This window comes from Chenopodium album, chromosome 2, assembly GCF_948465745.1.
Source record: "Chenopodium album chromosome 2, dcCheAlbu1.1, whole genome shotgun sequence".
NCBI classification, from domain to species: Eukaryota; Viridiplantae; Streptophyta; class Magnoliopsida; order Caryophyllales; family Amaranthaceae; genus Chenopodium; species Chenopodium album.
In genome coordinates this window covers 24893239-24915155 of record NC_137835.1, presented here as the reverse complement: position 1 = coordinate 24915155, position 21917 = coordinate 24893239, and the positions used below count along the sequence as shown (strand labels likewise).

Here is a 21917-nt window from a genome sequence, read left to right as displayed (position 1 = left end):
TGCAAAGCACAAATAAATAAGGAGATAATGGATCTCCCTATCGCACACTACACTTTGGAGCAAAGGAAGGAGAAAGCGACCCATTAACCAACACCAGGTAGGAGACTGCGGTTACACACTGGGTAATGATGTGAATCCAACAGGGAGGGAAACCAAAGGCATGTATAGCTCGAGTAAGAAAATCCCATCTAACGCGGTCATAGGCCTTAAACATATTAAGTTTCAGGACAATAAAAAAGAACTTTTTAGCACGCATCCTATATATGTATTCCACCAGCTCATGAGCAATCAGAGCATTGTCTAAAACAAGCGACCTAGCACAAAGGCATTCTGAAACACAAAGATTAAGGAGGGAAGGACCTGGCAAAGACAACCTATAATGCACATAGCAATGCATTTATACATCACATTACACAGACCTATCAGTCAAAACTGACTCACGGTCTCTAGTTGATCCACCTAAGGAAGTAGAAACAAGAAAGTCCTATTCCAGTCCTTCAGTATATACCATGTGCAAAGAAATACTGGACTGCCAAAACAACCTGATGGCCTATGTGCTCCCAATGATTCTTGAAAAAGGCCGAAGTAAATCCATTTGGTCGTGGCGATTTATCATCTGCAATATCAAACATAACATCTTGAATTTCACAAGGCGAAAAGGGGTGCAATAGAAGCTATTGCTGACTGTGAGATAGAACTGGTATATCTAAGGTGTCCCACTGGATGTCTAGAGTATGATCTGAAACAGGCATAGAAGTATACAACTTTGAGTAAAAGGATAAAATCAGTGACCGAACAGCCGAACTTGTCTAAAATCCAGGCCCTAGACGAGTCTTTGAGACTATGAATATGGTTTTTCCTGTGCCTAGCCTGGACCATCGAGAAAAGAAGTTTAGAACAAGATTCCCTAGACGCATCGCAGCGAACTTTCGCCCTTTGATGCCAGACAGAAAGGCTGCCTTAGCTTCTGCAACCTTCTCATTTCGGGAAGAAAGGAAGAGATGGCGACCTAAAGTAGTCTAAAAGATGCCGAACCTAGTTGGACGTCTCGAAAAATATCTCTCCAATTACCCCCACAAAGCTTCCGATGTGTTAGACACCAATGTCAAAGCTTGTCCCTGATGAATGACAATTTGCGGGAAAGGGAGAACTGAGGAGAACCAAAATAATGTAAAGAGCAGATCGAACTAACAAAATCACATACTTCTTTAGCAGATAAACACAGTTCTCAATTTGGTATGGCCGACGAATGTCATCACGGTCCACCAAGTTTTAGAATACTATCGTCGCATGATCTGAAAATAGGATTGGTTGATGCAATAGGTTCGAACCGGGATATTGGAGAAATCAATCCGACGTGGCATAGGTCCGGTATAAACGTTTAAAAGTCGGATCCATATCAATACGTCCATTTGTCCAGGTGAAAGGCGGGCCATCAAAAGGAACCTCAATTAATCCCAAATCAATGCGCCAGTGAATAAAATCAAGTCTACCATAAATAGTGATGAGTGACATTTATGTCACTCTTAGGGAGTAGTTTTAGAGTTTTTTTCGTGTTTATTTTTCCCTTATTTTCCTTTTATTATCTTGCTTTCTCGTTAATAAAGTTTCTAGTTTATTTTGGTAATTTTGGAGTTGTAGGCGTCGTTTGAAGCGCGCCTACGTTAAAGCATGTGGTGAATATGCTTGGCACTAATAGGAAGTGGGAATTGACATTACGATTAGGGACAACGATTAGGGACAAATAAAGTAGGGAGCCGCCAACAAGTTTTTTGTGGAACTTGTAAACCGTTCACGGATCATAAAAAGGCAACCACGATAAGGGACAACGATAGGCAACAACGATTGACCCGTGAAGGTTACACCCCATTCATAATCCATGAGATTACTAACTCCATATGGTTCGGAACCACGAAAGGAGGATCGGGGATGATGGTACGAAGTGAGTCATGGAGTCACATTCGCCCGTATTGGCCTCTACTCGATTCTTATAGTGAAAAGTGATTCCTGCGATCTCAAAGGCATAAAAACAAAATATTCAATTTGCTCCAAACTATCATTTAACTAAATTGGTTGAATATTAATGCACACATTATTCTAAAATATTGGTGATCACTTCAATTAATAATAAGATTAAAAGGGATCCTAAACCGGTTGTCCAAATTATCTTATTAGGCGTGATTTTCAATTACATATTCCCTTTAAACATGCAATATGGTGATCAATAAAAATAACAAAATAACATTAATATTAAAACCAATTTAATCACAATTCCAACAATATAAAATCGTTAGAAGAATAATAAAAATAAAAGGAGCATGACTCTTACTTTGATTCTGTTTGTTTGCAACTACAAAATAATAAACGAGTTAGTAACTTCAAGGAAATAAATAAACAATAATTAAATTAAATTAAATAAAGTATAGTTGATTTTGGGGCCAAACCCTCAAACAATTCTACCTTTCACGCCTTGGCTTAAGGATAGAACCACGAGTAAAGTATGGACTCCTTTGAGTACTTGAAGAAGGAATTTTAAAGTGAAAAGGGTAGGCTAGTGTTTAGGCTAAAGCATAGAAGAGATAAAATAAAATAAGAGAATTACTCGGTGCCCCGTTCATCAGAAATGAGGGGGTATTTATAGGGAAAATGTGCTGAGGGAGCACACGGAACCCTAAAATGATAAAAACCCTAAAAAGTATCCCGTGACACGGTCAAACTGTACCGTGACACGGGAAGCTCCACCGTCAGACGGTACACTTTCCCGTGACACGGTACATTTCTGGTGTGACGCGGGAAATTTTCAGAAAAAGGGATAAAAATGCGTTAAGGGTTTACGCGGAAAAGACACGGAATGTCCCGTGTCACGGAAGACCTCCCGTGTCACGGGAAATCCCACCGTCAGATGGGAAGGATTCCCGTGACACGGTAGGTACCTGCCGTGGCGCGGGAAATTCCAGCCTGTTTTTCCGTCTAAATACATTTTTAACCCTAATTTCCTTCGGCATTTTAAGTGCCGATTAATAATTTCGGGCCTTTTCTGAATTTTTATTATTCGGACTAAAATAAGAAAATAATTAAATAAAAATAAATAAAGGGTTTGGGCTAAAAATAAATAATAAAACAATAAAATAAAAAAAGGTTTGGGCTAAAAATTAATTAATAAGTTTGGGCTGAAATTAAAACTATGCTTTTACCAAACATCAAGACTAATCCATGGACTGTTCAAAAATATGAATTTAATAAAATACGATTTTTTAAACACTCTCGGGATTAAATACTAAACCTGACCAATAGTGGCGGTGAAAGGTTGTTCATCATCGGGTTTGGTTTTGGGGAGACATTTTTAGGTGTCTACAGGAGTGTTTTAGTTTGACTTCTTTATTTTATTAGTTTTATTATTATTTCTCTTATTTTTATTTTGCTTTATTTATTTTTACTTTATTTATTTTCATTTTATTTTTATTTTACTTCTGTTCTCGATTTTCTTGATGTGTGTAGGTATGCGCTTGGGTCAAGGTTCGTGTTCTAATTTGAGGCCGTGTTAAAGTTCGAGGTTTAATTCAAGTAGTCATTTACTACGCTGCTGCCCACCTCTTATCCTACACCCCACCATCTCTTATCCTACACCACATTCCCCTACTCCCATACTGCAGCCAATCTCCACCAAACCGCACCATGGCAACAGCCCCTATTCCATCTTCTTAAAACCCCACAAACCGCAAGCAGCCCATCAATCTCCACCACAATCACAACAGCTGTAGACACCTAAAAATGTCTCCCCAAAACCAAACCTGATGATGAACACCTTTCACCGCCATTATTAGTCGGGTTGAGTATTTAATCTGTGGATTGATTAAATCCATGTTCAATCGAATACATTTCATAATCCAATCCATTTCCTAGCTCATTTCCCTAAACCATAACTTGTTATCCACTTTTCGTGTCCACATCGCAAAACGGAGAGAAACTGATTTTTTGGTCTTATAATTTTGATCCAATTATTATTTGGTTGGATAGGCCTTGAAATAAGCTTTCCAACCATATATCATAAGCCCAATTTCGAGTTATAACGAATAAGATATGAGCAAAACACTAAACTCGGCCCAAAACCGACACCCTTCCACTAAAACGGACATATCTTAAAATCTACAAATCATTTTACGAATAAGATATGAGCAAAACACTAAACTCGGCCCAAAACCGACACCCTTCCTCTAAAACGGACATATCTTAATTGGAAAGAAGAGTTGATAAGCTTTCCAATGATATATTATATGCCTTATTCGAAGTTACGGATCTAAAGTTATGATTATTTTAAAAACGGGTAAAAAATTGGAATCACCGCGCACAATGCAAAAGCACCGTGTCACGGGAGTGTGCTCCATCTGACGGTGTCTGGCACCGTGAAACGGTACTGTACATCGTGTCACGGTGCTATTTTTGAAGCTTTTTCGTGTCATATTCCACCGTGGCACGGTACCTGCTTCCGTGACACGGTGCCTGCTGCCGTGACACGGTATTTCTCACCATCACGGTGCTTTTCCGTGTTTTCCCACACCATGACACGGTGTACTGTACCGTGCCACGGTGGAAACTTTCGTGTCACGGTACATGTGCCGTGTCACGGAACTTTCTCGTGTCTTTTCCGCGTAAACCCTTCACGCGTTTTCACTTCCCGTAGGTAAAATATTTCCCGCGTCGCACTGTTTTCCACCGTGTCACGGGAGTGTTCCCAGTCTGACGGTGCCTTCCCCCGTCTGACGGTGCCTAGCACCGTGTCACGGTGTTTTTCGCCGTGTCGCAGTGTTATTTTTTAGGGTTTTTATCTTTTTAGGGTACCGTGTGTTCCCTTTGCTCATTTTCCCTATAAATAGGACCCCCCTTTCTGCAGTTTGGGGCATCAAATCCTTCTCTCTTTTACACCAAAAATCATTCTCTTCTCTCTCTCTCATATTCTAAGCCTTAAACCTATATTCCTAATTACACCATTCTTCCCTTAAGCACTCCATGGAGTCCATACTCGACCCGAGGTTCTGTCCTGAAACCAAGGCGTGAAAGAAACAAATAACCGAGGGTTTAGACCAAATCAAATCTACTTTTTATTTAATTTAATTTAATATTCATTTGCTTTATATTTTTATTGAAGTTATTAACAGTTTATTCATGATGTAGCAATTTGAAGGAACGCGCAGAATGTGAGTAATTAATTAATTTCATTACTCTTATTTTATTTTAATATTGCTAATATCATGATTAGGTCATTTTATATTTGATTTGACTAACAATTTATTGTTAAGTTGCTTTCAATATTAATGTTTATTTTTATTATTTTTTATGATCACCATATTGCATGTTTAAAGGGAATATGTAATTGAAAATCACGCCTAATAAGATAATTTGGACAACCGGTTTAGGTTCCTTTTCATCTTGTTATTAATCAAAGTGATCATTAATATTTTAGAATAATGTGTTGCATTAATATTAAACCAACTTAGCCTAATAATAGTTTGGAGCAAATTGAATCTTTGTTTGCATGCCTTTGAGATTGCATGAATCATTTTTCACTATAAGAATCGAGTAGAGGCCAATACGGGCGAATGTGACTCCATGACTCACTTCGTACCATCATCCCCAATCCTCCTTTCATGGTTCCGAACCATATGGAGTTAGTAATCTCATGGATTATGAATGGGGTGTAACCTTCACGGGTCAATCATTGTTGCCTATCGTTGTCCCTTATCATGGTTTCCTTTTTATGATCCGTGAACGGTTTACAAGTTCCTTAAAAACTTGTTGGCTGCTCCCTACTTTACTTGTCCCTAATCGTATTATGTCAATTCCCACTTCCTATGAGTGCCAAGCATATTCACAACATGTTTTAATGTAGGCACACTTCGAGTGACGCCTACAATTTGGCGACTCCACTGGGGAGGATTCATGGTTATTTATCGATTTGAGTGATCGATATTTAATTAAGATGAGTGGATGAGACTTGAAAGATTCTTGAAAAATATTCCTGTGATTAATTTGGCATTTTTGCATAAGCATAGATGTTTTAACGTCGCATTTAAGTCTGTCGCGTAGGAAAAATTGAATAACTTGATTGCGTACGAAGGAAAACAGGGCACCAGTCTGATTTTTTGACTATCGTGCCACGGCAGAATCTGCCGTGTCACGGTGCAGTACACCGTTAGACGGTGTGCAAAATCGTGACACGGTGCTCTCTGCCGTGTCACGGCAGTCCTTAAATAAGTCTGGTGGCTTATTTTCTCTTCTCACAGTCAACTTCCTTCGGTTTTTCTGAAAAAACGTGTGTGTTCTACATGCGTCTTAGCCCCGGGGGGTTTAAGCTCTATCAACCCAAAAACGCTCATGGCTATAAGGGTTCATCCGAGTTTTTAAATCCACTCAAACCATGGAGTCGAGTTCGATTTCATCACGAACTCGCGGAGCCGCCTGTTGGCATACACCCTCAAGGGAGGCTGCCTTGCTAATGCATCCAAACTCTTAACCATGGTACCCTATTGACACCAAATAAACCTGACCATAGTCGAACATAGAACTTGACCTTAGGTTGCGAACTATTCTTTGCATCATTGTGCCTACGTGTTTTATGTTTGGTCGTTTTGATCCTAACCTTAACGATCTTTCTTTTTCTATGGTGGATTATTTTATGACTAACGATTGCCAATGGACCGTATTCACTTAATAATTAGCGCAAACTAAAAAAAAAATTCCCGTGCCACGTCAGCATCCACCGTGCCACGGGAAAGTTCACCGTGTCACGGCAGTTTCCACCGTGGCACGGTGGATTTCCAGCAAAAAATATATATATATATAAAAACATTGAAATGGTCACCGCGTCACGGCAGCTTGTGCCGTGACACGGTACAGTGCCTAGGAAATAAGTCTTAGTCAGTTTTTTTTTTTAGTTTTCCGTGTTAATTTGGTCCTCGCGTCAGTCATTTTGGTTACTTTTCACATGTCTAGCCATACGATCATACCACGAGTCTTATAACATCACTTAATCACTCACGAGTCTAGTATTATTCCACACACTTTTTTTTTCTTGACTCGAGTCATACACCATGTCGTCTATGATTGTATACTAGGTTCATGCACCCCCATTTCCGTCATAATAAAAGATGAGTGGATTTGAGTTATTCTAACCTATTTTCAAATGATTTGTTTTCCTTCTTTTCCTATCTTGAACAATAAGTCAAACAATTAAGTGAATTTATTTCATTTCACAGTACTTGGTCAAGGAGCAGAGGTAGGTTGGTACGGTTCGAGTCATTACTGCATCAACGTCTTAGGCTTTAAAGAGAACTTCACCATCTCCACATCACTCATCACCTTCAAACTAATTTCAATTTGTCCCAATGGCCACTAAGAAAGATATTGAGAGCATTAACAAGCCCATTGAGACAATGTCTAACATGTTACAAGCACTCACTACCAGAGTCAACACAGTAGAGCAAAACAATGCTACTGCGGCTGCAATGGACAAGATGAAAGAGCAAATGAGCAAGATTTTTGAGGATTTCACATATGTGGAACGGCCTCCCACTCCTTTGGATGTGAAGTACAGACTCCATGAAAAGTTCTCCACTGCTGATATTCCAAAGTTCAAGCCTACTGACAATCCAATATTCCATTTGAAGGCGTTCTCTGCAACCATGGCTCTTAAGGGATTGGACGTAACACTCTTCCCTACGGTGTTCCCTCTCTCCTTAAAACATGCTTGCCAACACAATGGTTTTATTTCCTAGATGCCAAGCTGTAGGCGTCGCTCGAGGTGCGCCTACGTTAAAGCATGTGGTGAATATGCTTGGCACTCATAGGAAGTGGGATTTGACATATACTATTAGGGACAAGGAAAGTAGGGAGCCGCCAACAAGTTTTTAAGGAACTTGTAAACCGTTCACGGATCATAAAAAGGCAACCACGATAAGGGACAACGATAGGAAACAACGATTGACCCGTGAAGGTTACACCCCATTCATAATCCATGAGATTACTAACTCCATATGGTTCGGAACCATGAAAGGAGGATTGGGGATGATGGTACGAAGTGAGTCATGGAGTCACATTCGCCCGTATTGGCCTCTACTCGATTCTTATAGTGAAAAATGATTCATGCAATCTCAAAGGCATGCAAACAAAGATTCAATTTGCTCCAACCTATTATTAAGCTAAATTGGTTGAATATTAATGCACACATTATTCTAAAATATTCGTGATCACTTCAATTAACAACAAGATTAAAAGGAACCTAAACCGGTTGTCCAAATTATCTTATTAGGCGTGATTTTCAATTACATATTCCCTTTAAACATGCAATATAGTGATCAATAATATTAATAGATTAAACATTAATATTGGAAGCAATTTAACAATAATATTGTAAGTCAAATAAAATAACCTAATCATGATGCTAGCAATATTAAAATAAAATAAGAGTAATTAAATTAATTAATTACTCACATTCCGCGCGTTCCTTTAATTTGCTACATCATGAATAAACTGTTAGTAACTTCAATAAAAATATAAATCAAATTAAAATTATTAAATTAAATTAAATAAAAAGTAGAGTTAATTTGGTCCAAACCCTCAGTTATTTGTACCTTTCACGCCTTGGTTTAAGGACGGAACCTCGGGTTAAGTATAGACTCCTTGGAGTGCTTAGGGGAATTATTATGGAAGAATAATGAGGCTAGAAATTAGGTTAAAGAGGGAGAAGAGAATGATTTTTGGTGTAAGGTGAGAGAGAATGATTATTGTTGCCCCATACATCAGAAATGAGGGGGTATTTATAGAGAAAATGTGCTGAGGGAGCACACGGAACCCTAAAATGATAAAAACCCTAAAAAAGTATCCCGCGACACGGCAAAGTGTACCGTGACACGGGAAATTCCACCGTCAGACGGGAAACTTTCCTGTGACACGGTACAAATTTGCGTGACACGGGAAATATTTAGGTTACGGGAAGTGAAACTGCGTTTAGGGATTACGCGGAGAAAACACGGAGAAATCCCGTGGCACGGGATGTGCACCGTGACACGGGAAGAAATGCTGTGACACGGCATTGTCCACCGTGGCACAGTGTAGTATGCCGTGTCACGGTGTAAAAAGTACTCGGAAATTACACGGAATATTCCCATGTCACGGAATGGGCACCGTGACACGGGAAATTGCACCGTGACACGGGGGAAAATTGAGCAAAATTACAAAAATGTGCACCGTGTCACGGGAATAAGTCCCGTGACACGTAAGCTTTTGCCGCGTCGCGTTATTTTTGCTGCTGCGCGGTAATTTCAGTTTTTTACCCGTTTTTAAAATAATCATAACTTTTGATCCGTAACTTCGAATAGGCATGTAATATATCATTGGAAAGCTTATCAACTCTTCTTTCCAATTAAGATATGTCCGTTTTAGTGGAAGGGTGTCGGTTTTAGGCCGAGTTTAGTGTTTTGCTCATATCTTTTTCGTTATAGCTCGGAATTGGGCTTATGATATATGGTTGAAAAGCTTATTTAAAGGCCTATCCAAAAAAATAATAATTGGATCAAAATTTTATATCCATAAAATCAGTTTCTCTTAGTTTTGCGATGTGGACACGAAAAGTGGAAAATTGGTTATGGTTTAGGGAAATGAGCTAGAAATTGGATTGGTTCATGAAATATATTGGATAGAACATGAATTTAAGCACTCCAAAGATTAAATACTCAACTCTACCAATAATGGCGGTGAAAGGTGTTCATCAACGAGTTTGGTTACGCCTTCAAATGGAATATTGGATTGTTAGTAGGCTTGAACTTTGGAATATCAGCAGTGGAGAACTTTTCAGGGAGTCTGTCCTTCACATCCAAAGGAGTGGGAGGCCGTTCCACATAAGTGAAATCCTCAGAAATCTTACTCATTTGTTCCTTCAGTTTGTCAAGGGTGGAAACAGTGACCTTGTTTTGTTCCATGGTAGTGACCCTAGTGGTAAGGGTTTGCATCATGGAAGACAGTGCCTCGATGGATTTGTTGATGTTCTCAATATCTTCTTTAGTGGCCATTGTAAGGTGATGAGTAATGGAGATGGCAAAGTTCTCTTTGAACGCCTATTAGATCTAAGAGATTGTTGCGGTAATGACTCGAACCGTATTAATCTATCCCTGTTCCTTTACCAAGTACTGTGAAATAAAATAATTCACTTAATTGTTTGACTCATTGCTCAAGATAGGAAAGGAAGGAAAAAAAAATAGACATTTGAAAACAGGTGAGAAAACTCCACTCATTTTTTTTATTATGAAGAAAAAAGGGTGCATGAACCTAATATACGATCATAAACGACCTGGTGCACGACTCGAGTCGAAACATAAAGAAAGTGTGTGGACTATACTTGACTCGTGAGTGACTAAGTGATGTTATAAGACTCGTGGTATGATCGCATGGCTAGACATGTGAACAATAACCAAAATGACTGACGCGAGGACCAAATTAACACGGAAAACTTGACTGACGCGGTTTTTTTTTTTTTTTTTTTGGAAAATCCACCGTGCCACGGTAAACATTCCCGTGCCACGGTGGACTGTGCCATGACACGGTGGACAGTCCCGTGTCGCGGCAACTCCTCCCCCCTTTTTTTATTTATTTTAATTTTTTTTTTAATTTTTTTTAGAAATCCATTCTGTCACGGTGGAAAGTTGCCCTGAAACGGTAGAGTTTCCCGTGGCGCGGCAGACTTTTTTTTTTTTTTTTTTTTTTTTTTTTTTTTTTTCTGCAGGTCCACCGCGCCACGGTGGACTGTGCCGTGACACGGTGGTCAGTCCCGTGTCGCGGCAACCCTTCCCCCCTCCCCCCCCCTTTTTTTTTTTTTTTGCTAATTACTAAGTGAGTACGGTCCATTAGCAATCGTTAGTCATAAAATAATCCACCATAGACAAAGAAAGATTGTTAAGGTTAGGATAAAAACAACCAAACATAAAACATGTGGGCACAACGATGCAAAGAATAGTTCGCAACCTAAGGTCAAGCTCTATGTTCGACTATGGTCAAGTTTATTTGGTGTCAATAGGGTACCATGGTTAAGAGTTTGGACGCGTTAGCAAGGCAGCCGCCCTTGAGGGTGTATGCCAACGGGCGGCTCCGCGAGTTCGTGATGAAATCGAACTCGACTCCATGGTTTGGGTGGATTTAATAACTCGGATGAACCCTTATTGCCATGAGCGTTTTTGGGTTGATAGAGCTTAAATCCCCCGGGGCTAAGACGTATGTAGAACACATACGTTTTTTCAGAAAAATCGAAGGAAGTTGACTGTGAGAAGAGAAAATAAGCCACCCGACTGATTTTAGGACTCCCGTGACACGGCAAAAATTCCCGTGCCACGGTACTGTGCACCGTCAGACGGTGCACTGTACCGTGACACGACAGATTTTGCGTGGCACGGCAGTCAGAAGATCTGACTGGTGCCCTGTTTTCCTTCGTGCGCAACCAAGTTATTCAATTTTTCCTACGGGACAGACCTAAATGCGACGTTAAAATGACTATGCATATGTAAAAATGCCAAATTAATCACAGGAATATTTTTTCAAGAATCTTTCAAGGCTCATCCACTCATCTTAATTAAATACCGATCACTCAAATTGATAAATAACCAAGAATCCTCCCCAGCGGAGTCGCCAAATTGTAGGCGTCGCTCGAGGTGCGCCTACGTTAAAGCATGTGGTGAATATTCTTAGCACTCATAGGAAGTGGGAATTGACATATAAGATTAGGGACAAGGAAAGAAGGGAGCCGCCAACAAGTTTTTAAGGAACTTGTAAACCGTTCACGGATCATAAAAAGGCAACCACGATAAGGGACAAAGATAGGCAACAACGATTGACCCGTGAAGGTTACACCCCATTCATAATACATGAGATTACTAACTCCATATGGTTCAGAACCACGAAAGGAGGACCGGGAATGATGGTACGAAGTGAGTCATGGAGTCACATTCGCCCGTATTGGCCTCTACTCGATTCTTATAGTGAAAAGTGATTCCTGCGATCTCAAAGGCATACAAATAAAATATTCAATTTGCTCCAACCTATTATTAAGCTAAATTGGTTGAATATTAATGCACACATTATTCTAAAATATTCGTGATCACTTCAATTAACAACAAGATTAAAAGGAACCTAAACCGGTTGTCCAAATTATCTTATTAGGCGTGATTTTCAATTACATATTCCCTTTAAACATGCAATATAGTGATCAATAAATAATAATAGAATAAACATTAATATTGGAAGCAATTTAACAATAATATTGTAAGTCAAATAAAATAACCTAATCATGATGCTAGCAATATTAAAATAAAATAAGAGTAATTAAATTAATTAATTACTCACATTCCGCGCGTTCCTTTAATTTGCTACATCATAAATAAACTGTTAGTAACTTCAATAAAAATATAAATCAAATTAAAATTATTAAATTAAATTAAATAAAAAGTAGAGTTAATTTGGTCCAAACCCTCAGTTATTTGTACCTTTCACGCCTTGGTTTAAGGACGGAACCTCGGGTTAAGTATAGACTCCTTGGAGTGCTTAGGGGAATTATTATGGAAGAATAATGAGGCTAGAAATTAGGTTAAAGAGGGAAAGGAGAATGATTTTTGTTGTAAGGTGAGAGAGAATGATTATTGGTGCCCCGTACATCAGAAATGAGGGGGTATTTATAGAGAAAATGTGCTGAGGGAGCACACGGAACCCTAAAATGATAAAAACCCTAAAAAAGTATCCCGCGACACGGCAAAGTGTACCGTGACATGGGAAATCTCACCGTCAGACGGGAAACTTTCCCGTGACACGGTAAAAATTTGCGTGACACGGGAAATATTTAGGTTACGGGAAGTGAAAACGCGTTTAGGGATTACGCGGAAAAAACACGGAGCAATCCCGTGGCACGGGATGTGCACCGTGACACGGGAATAAATGCCGTGACACGGCATTGTCCACCGTGGCACAGTGCAGTATGCCGTGTCACGGTGTAAAAAGTACGCGGAAATTACACGGCATATTCCCGTGTCACGGAATGGGCACCGTGACACGGGAAATTGCACCGTGACACGGGGGAAAATTGAGCAAAATTACAAAAATGGGCACCGTGTCACGGGAATAAGTCCCGTGACACGTCAACTTTTGCCGCGTTGCGGCATTTTTGTTGCTGCGCGGTAATTTCAGTTTTTTACCCGTTTTTAAAATAATCATAACTTTTGATCCGTAACTCGGAATAAGGCATATAATATATCATTGGAAAGCTTATCAAGTCTACTTTCGAAACCAATTAGAATTAAGTCAAAATGATATGTAGATTTTAAGATATTGTCGTTTTAGTGGAAGGGTGTCGGTTTTAGGCCGAGTTTAGTGTTTTGCTCATATCTTTTTCGTTACAGCTCGGAATTGGGTTATGATATATGGTTGGAAAGATTATTTAAAGGCCTATCCAAAAAAATAATAATTGGATCAATATTTTATAGCCATAAAATTATTTTCTCTCAGTTTTGCGATGTGGACACGAAAAGTGGAAAATAGGTTATGGTTTAGGGAAATGAGCTAGAAATTGGATTGGTTCATGAAATATATTGGATAGAACATGAATTTAAGCACTCCAAATATTAAATACTCAACTCGACCAATAATGGCGGTGAAAGGTGTTCATCAACGGGTTTGGTTTTGGGGAGACATTTTTAGGTGTCTATACAAGCGTACTACGACTTGGCAAGATGTCACTGACAGTTTCATGAACCGTTACAAGTGTAACATTCAAAGTAAAACTTCTGAACGTGAACTCTCCCTTCTCAAACAGAAAGAGAATGAAGGCTTCACTTCTTATCTGAACAGGTGGAGGGAAACAACTGCACTCTTGGTAGATCCTGCAAAAAAAAAGAGATGATTTGCCTCTTCATCAAAAATTTGAATCACAAGTACAAGCAACATCTCAAATTTCTTCCTTTGAACACTTTTGAAGCTGTATATGACATTGGCATCGATATTGAGGATGATCTAATAAAGACTGCCGGTAAGAACAATAATAACACTTGGAAAAACAAGAAGAACGACCATTCTTATTCTTCGTCTTCTAAGCACGAAAATACTACCAAGTGTTAGCTCTTGATGCTTCATTGCCCAAGAAGAAAAGAACTAACACTGACTTATGATGCGGCCTTTGATCGCCTTTACGGTCAAGGGTTGATCACACCTATTGGGCCATTTCTAGAGCCAAAACCTGAAGAGAGGAGCGCCAAATGGAATCCCAATGCCCATTGCAAGTACCATCAAGGAAGGGGCTACACTACAGAGCAATGTTGGAATTTGAAGGACGTCATTCAAGACTTGGTGGATGCAAACAAACTTCCTGTCCCTCCAGACGGCAAGAAGTAATGAACACAAGGCGCACAACAGATCCTTTGTGCAAGATTTCATGTTTTCTTTTTTTATCATTCATCTCCATTCCCCATTCATGTCTAGCATAGGTTTTTCATTTTAAAGTTTTATATGTTTCATGTGTTTCGTTCACCTTTTCCATTAATAAAATGAGCAAATTTCCTTTACATCTCGATCATAGCATTTTTCATTCACTCATTCTAAAAAAAAAAAAAATCAATTACGGAACTAAACACAAGGTACACCAATGACTTGAGGCACCTCTACAACCCTGTAATTCTCTGTTAACCGTTCAATCACATTCCATTTCTTCATCAACCACTTTGAGCCTCGTCTATCGTTTGGCCTTCATTTCTTCAACCCACATTTAGTTAACCCTTGGATTGGAAGAAGTGTAATTGTATAACATTCAAAAAGCAAGTAAAAAAAAGGCATCAAAGCAACAATAAAACAATGTCTAAGGGCAAGTGTTCCAATGTCTTTGATATGAACACGTCTCAAATTGCGTCTCTCATCGAGTGCTTGGTACCGTGCCTGAGAAACATGAATGCTAAGTGAGTGATGGACCGCATGATCTGAGATTGCCCACATTGATTCAAAAGAATAAAAAAAAAAAGCGAAAAAAAGAAGAAAAAATGAAAATAAACTTGCAAAATTCAAGACAAAAAAGTATATGAAAAATAAAACTTGCAAATTCTAATACACAATTGCATATCTTTGGGATTTCTCTTGGGTCTTGAGCCTTTTACACCTTTTTTCCTTAAACCTTCGGCTTAACCACCTTACAACCCTTGAAAGACCTCTTTGAGGTGTACACACACTTGTGCAAAGTTTGGTTAGAGCTACGTTCGGCCTGATTCCTAACGGATACGTAGGCAACCTCACATCGAGGTGCGGCCACATTCATATTCATATCCATGCATGATTGTAGGGAATATTTCAAGCATTATCCCTAGCTTGAACCCCACTGTGATCATACACTAAAGTACAGTGGCGTCCAAAGGGAAGGAAGCTAGAGCAAAAGAGTCGCCAACAAGTTTTAGGAACTTGTAAACCGTTCCCAGGGTGAAGGTTACACCCCTTAACGATCCAAGTGATCGTTAACTCCAATAGGTCTTGAACCATGACTGGTAGTTCGGGGATGAAGGTTGACAAGGGAATAAACGCGTCGTCAATTGTCTATCCCTAGATCAAATACAATTTATACAACCTAAACAAACCTAATACTAGTATAAGGCAAGCATAGGGGTCGAACCACAGAGAACGGTAAACACCACCAAATGTTATCAACAATTAAGCTAGTCCGGAATAGGGGATAAATAAACTAAAGTCTAAAAATGCTAAAACAAGAAATAAAACATTAAGGGAAATGGTTTAGGTATAGCATTCACTTGAACATAAACAAAGGCATAGAAATTGAAATAATTATGAACTAAACATGCTCGAATATCGAAATTAAGAATCCAATCTAGCCGCCTTCCGGGGTCAATTGGCTTCTCCTAACATAGCCTCTATGTTTCCACATTAGAACCATATACTAGGAGGTACTATTAAATAACAATTGATAGTAATGAACCTTAACTAAGTCAACTTCCATTTCTTGTTAGCAAAGATTCACCTTTAATTAACCAACAATGTGCACTTGCAAGAAGATTAAAGAATATCAAGCATATAAAGACTTTAATCACAAATAAATCAATTCTAAACCCTAAAACATGCTCAAGGTCCAACTACACCACAACCATCCCCTTAACGGGGAAATTACTCACTAATCATGATAATAACAAGATTAATCAACAAATAATCAAGAATCAACATGATCAACAAGCAATACCAACAACTAAAATAATAATCAAAATAAACAAATAAAAATAGAGGAGGGAGAGTAAGAAATTGCTCATTAATTGAAGATGAAGGTCTACAAAGGATTGAACAAGCTCCTTCTTCAAAATCCAAGTTCATTAATGAAGAAAACCTCACTTTCTCTCTCTACCAAAGAAGACTAATCCTAACCTAACCTAAAACTAGTTAGAGAGAAGAATAGATAGTTATTCAATTCTTTTTCTAATTACCCCAAAATTGGGTATTTATACTAAGCTAATAAAACTAGGAAAAATAAAGGAGAAATAAAAGAAGGAAATAAAATAAAGAAAGAAAAGGAAATAAAAAGAAAATCAAATAAAAAGAAAAGAAAACAAAAGAGAAAAGAAATAAGAAACGGAAAAGGAAAGGAAATAAAAATAAAAGAAAAAGAAAAAAGAAAAACCAAAACAAAACCAACCAAAATCCCCAAAAGAAAAAAAAACATCAGACCCCCCGATTTCCCTCTTCTTCCTCGAAATTGGCTGCTTCAAGAACTCCATTGAAACGCACCACCATCACCACCGTTCATCAACTATCATCATCAAATCGAGGCCGTTCATCTTCATTAAAAGCCATGTGCATAGCTCGTGAAGCGGTTCGGTCGAACCATGGGTTGGTGCGGCCGAACTACGGGGTTGGTTCGGTCGAACCATGGGGTTGGTTCGGTCGAACCATGGGTATGTTCGACCACTCCTCTTTGAATAACAAAACCCACAAAGTCTCTGACTCGAAGTTCGGCCGAACATCTCAATGGGTTTGCTCGAACTTGATTGATTTTCAATTTGTTCTGATTTTTGCTGTAATTGATGCTGGTGGCTTGCGGTTGGTGGTTTGTGATGGCTGGTGGTTGTTGCGGGGTTGCGCGAGGTGGATGAAGGTGGGTTGAGTAGTGCGGCTGCTGCAATTGGTTGGAGGTTGGTGATGCCTGCTTTGTTGCGTGAGGGAGGTACAGGGGCTGCTCTATGGATTCGGTGGTGAGGTGGAGTTAATTGGTGGATGCTGTTGCTGGTTTGCGGTTGGTGTGAGGGATGTTGCGGGATGGCAATTGGTGGTTGAAGGTTGGACTGGTGGTGAGTGGTGTTGTTAGTGGTAAGGCTGGAATGCTGGAGCAGGGGGTTTTGACGCTGTGGGTTGTGTTAGTTGTTGTTGCTGCTGATTGTTGTTGTTGTTGCGAGTGGAAACAGAGGTGGCGGAGGTTGGTTGCGCAATGTGTGTGAATTGGAGCAGGGGGTTTTGATTTCTGGTGTGCGTGAGAACAGGGGGTAGTGGTAAGGTTGGCTGGAATTGCTGTGTGGGCTGGTAGGTGCGTGAAGCAAGGGAGTTTGGTGTTTTGGTGTGGTGGAGGATAAGGGGAAAAGAGAGGAGGAGTGTGGTGAAGGATAAGGTGGCAGCTAGAAGCAGGGAAATGTGCACACACTTGTCTCATCCCCGAACTCCGAACTCACTTGACATGAAACCCGGGACCCTACACACAAAACCGAGAAAGGAATTGGGAAAAAGAATAAGAATAAAATAAAATGAAAATAAATAAAGGACGAAATAAAATAAAACCAAGACAAATAAAATAAAGTAAATAAAATAGGAATAAATAAAATAAAATAAAATAAAATGAAATAGAAAATAAGAGACATAGAACTAAACTAAAAATAATAAAACAAAAACTATACAAGCAAATAAAGTAAAATAAAATACGAAAATAAACTAAAGCTAATAAAATAAAGAAAATAAACTAAAATGCTCCAACACTACCAAATAAACAAGAAACTTTATTAAAAAGAAAACAAGAGAAAGAAAGGGAAAATAAGATAAAATAAACACGAAAATGACTCTAAAACTACTCCCTAAGAGTGACATAAATGTCACTCATCAAATTCCCCCAAGCTAAACCTTTGCTCGTCCTCGAGCAAAGCTAAGGCAAAAGAGAACAAGATGGAATTATTAAAGGCAAAAGAAACAAAATAGAAACAAAGAGAAAGAATGTACACTAACTCACTGTCGTAGGAATCACGGATGCATTTAGCGTATGCATCAAGCCCTTTAAACCCCTATGTCGCCAAAGAGGACGAGTAAGCTCTCGTGAGGGTTTCCTAAGATCTTACCCCACAACTCTTGACAAAAACCAAGGCAAGGCAACAAAAGGAAAAAGGAAAAGGAACACTAAGAGAAAAAGCGAAACACAAGCTCATGTATGGACAAGAAATAAGGACGAGTACAAATGCATGCAAACCTTTCTAAATGGACAAATGTATGCAAGTTCCAAGATGTCAATGGTTGATTGAAACATAACACATGCTAAGCATAGAGAACTACTTAGGACTTAATCCACCCTAGCCCCAACTAATCGGGCCACGTTCTCTCCACTAGCTTCAAATCAACCCTTAAGCTAGCTTCTCAAGATTCCACAAAGGAACCGGAAAAAGATAAAGAAATGAAAAACTTTGAGAAGGTAATCCCGACGTCTCAACTATGCATACTCTTTCCATAGATTTGAAGTCTATCTCCCTCCACCGTTCTTTTGACCTAAACCACTAGAGTCTAAGGGTCTTTTTATTGGTTGTAACGTAAGGCTAAGGGTTAAGGCGGGGTAAAAATTTAAAATTTGGTTATAATTCCTAAGTGAAGCAAAAAGTGCGGCCGACACTCAAAAATAACTCAAGAATTCACTAAATATCAAGCGAAAGTACCACTAATGCCATTCCCCCAAGCTTATTCAACACAAACACACAAAATATACAAAATGAAGGAACGATCCCCCAAGCTTGAACAAAGCATTGTCCTCAATGCTTAAACTAGGGAAGAAAACGAAACCATCGAAAATATTTTTGTTGTTTTTGTTTCTTTTCCAATTTTTTCTTCTTTTTTTTTTTTTAACTTTATTCATTGTCCTTGCCTTTTTTTTAATTTTAGACGGCTTTTTCTTGAAACTTCACTTGATTTTCAAAAATTTGCATATTTCTTTACAAGCTCAACTCTAACCAAATCTCAAAATGCATCTTGTTTATGATCAACAACTCAAAACTCAAACCTCACATGCCAATGCTTCACTAACTAAAAGGGTTGGTAAACATAGGCCATTAGGTTTGTAATGTGGTTTAAACAAGAGCGGGAAACATAAGGCTCAAATTGGTTAGCAAGTAGGTTTATGCAAAATAGAAAATCAAATTTGTAACAAAACAAAAAGAAGATAAAGAAAAAAAAAGAGAAAGAAGTGACCTTTTCCTCCCCTAGAGTGCTTCGGTCACGATCTTGGGAGCTATAAGTCAAAACAAGGATCAAGACATGCATAGCTAAGGATCCAAATGCGCCACACAACAAAGTGATGAAGGCTAGAACAATGATACCTCACACGGGATTATAACGAAGCAAATACCAACTAGGGGTGCCAAATCCACTATAGAGAGCAACACCATCTTACCACATACCCGTGAACTAGGGCTTCATAGATTCCTAAAAGTTCTCAACCCGGCTACCTTAGCATGTAATATCCTAGAGTCAACCAATGACACTCTCAAATCGTGCACACATTAACCACTTAGGAAGAAAGGCATTCAAGAGTAAACAAATCCAAAAGATATAATGTCCAATTAAGAACAAACAAAACACAATTTTGCTAAACTTGCCTTGAAGTAAACAAAAATCTTTTTGGATTTTCCAAAAGCATGAAAAACATGGAAATGCATATACTCACGTGCATGGCATATATGAATCAACATCCCACCAAACATGATAGAATACCCTCCCCTAAGCTTGAATGAAACCAAGCTTTCAAATCATAAACAATGAAACCAAGGAGGGGAATACAAGGAAAAATTAATCCAACATTACCAACACATGATCTTCAAGTCACAATAACTAAGATAAAGAGGGAAAAGAAGGATATTACCGGATATGGGATAAATGCAAAACCACACAAAAAACCCGAAATAACCTCATATAAGCCATAATCTCTACAAATAAGGCTTGAATTCCACATGATAGGTAAGTTGAGGCACATTTCCTTGATTCTTGATCATCACCAATGCGCAAGAGTATATCAAGTTGTGTACCTAGCAAGGAACACAAACACGTCCATGTGAGAAAATCTAATCTAAAAACAAAAGAAAATGAAAGCAATAAAACACGGGTTACTTCCCGCAAAGGCTTGTTTAACGTCCAAGCGAGACCGCTCTAGGAAATAATAATTCAACGCACGCAAGAGCTTGTCAAATGCACTACTACACATTTCATGGGGGTGTAAATAGGCAAATGACGGAATAAGAACGTGCAACAAAATCATTGCACGCAAGTGAAGAGGGAGATGCCAAAAGAAAGAAGAAGAAGGATCGAAAGGAAACTCAATAAAGTAAGAAGTAGAAGAAGGAAAAGAATAGTGGAAAGAAAAGGAAAAAGGCAAATCCTCATCACATAATTTTTGGTTGACAAAATTCCTCTCTTCCTCAATGATGATGGAATGAGGGACATGAAAATCATCCATAGAGGGCGGCTTCCCAATAGGTTGTTTGAGATAGGAAGGGAGAGAAGTAGAGTAAGGAAGGATGTGGTCGAACCTTAGAGAAAAAGGGGTATGAGAAACGGGAAAAGGGGTAGCTACTCCCTCACCACAAGGTCTCACATCACCAATGAGGTCATGAAAATCAATCATAGCATCCTCAAATGAAGGGCACTCACGATCTACACCTCCCTCAAGCTCAAAAACTCCAAGGGAGTCAACCTTATCCTCCTTTTCACCACAATAGACAACCTTTCCTTCAACTATCTCAAAACCCAAGGTCCCAAAATCGTGCATGAATGGAGGTAGATTCATCCCAAACTCATCTAAGTCCCAAGAAGCGTTCTCGATGAAATCATCAAATAATCTATAAGTCCTCATATGACTCTCGAAAAATATGTGGGACATTACCTCAAAAGAGTCTATATACTCATAGATTGAAGGGTCACAAACATACACTTGAGACTCATCAAGATGGGAAGAAGGATTAGGATTTTCAAAATCAACACTCTTTTCATTTTCAACTCCTTCACCATCACTCGAATGCTCTCTAATGGGATCCTCACTCATATGGGGAAGAGAAGAAGAAGGAAGGGCATTTTCTTGAGAGTTGGCTAGTTGGAGAATTTGGCTCTCAAGCATCTTCATTCTAGCTTCCGTCTCCCTATTCTCAACTTCCCTCATCTCGTTATACTTCTCCATCATCTCCATTATCTTCATTATCTTCTCTTCCTTCAAACTTTCCATAGAATTACCCTCATAAAAGGACTCATTAGAAGCATAAGGGAAATCATTTGAAGACATGTAAGAACAAGAAGATGAGGAGGAAGGATCATTCACATTATAAACATGAGCATCATCATATTGGGGAGAGGGGGCATAATCAAGCAAATGAGATTCATCATCAACAATAGGAGATAGAGAGTTGAAATCACTTGTACTAGGTTCACAAATAGGATCACAAGACAAATCATGGGGATTCATGCCACTAATAAAACTATTATCACATTGAGAATCAAAATTAGCAACATTACATGCCCTATTGCGTACTTCCTTAGCAAACCGTACAAAAAAGCTCCAAGCACTATGAACCGATAATGCTTGAAATTCGCCATTAAACCTACTTTCAACTTCATATCTCGTT

At 38.9% G+C, this 21917-nt stretch overlaps 1 protein-coding gene across 1 annotated transcript; it reads right to left on the bottom strand.

The window, feature by feature from the left end:
• Positions 1-37: 37 nt before the first annotated feature.
• Positions 38-752, bottom strand: LOC145570816 (uncharacterized). Its single transcript, XM_081629951.1, has 4 exons — positions 686-752; positions 509-616; positions 420-459; positions 38-374 (listed from the first exon to the last, which is right to left on the bottom strand). Exons 1-4 carry the CDS (start codon positions 750-752, stop codon positions 38-40), a joined length of 552 nt encoding a protein of 183 aa, XP_081486077.1.
• Positions 753-21917: the final 21165 nt, after the last annotated feature.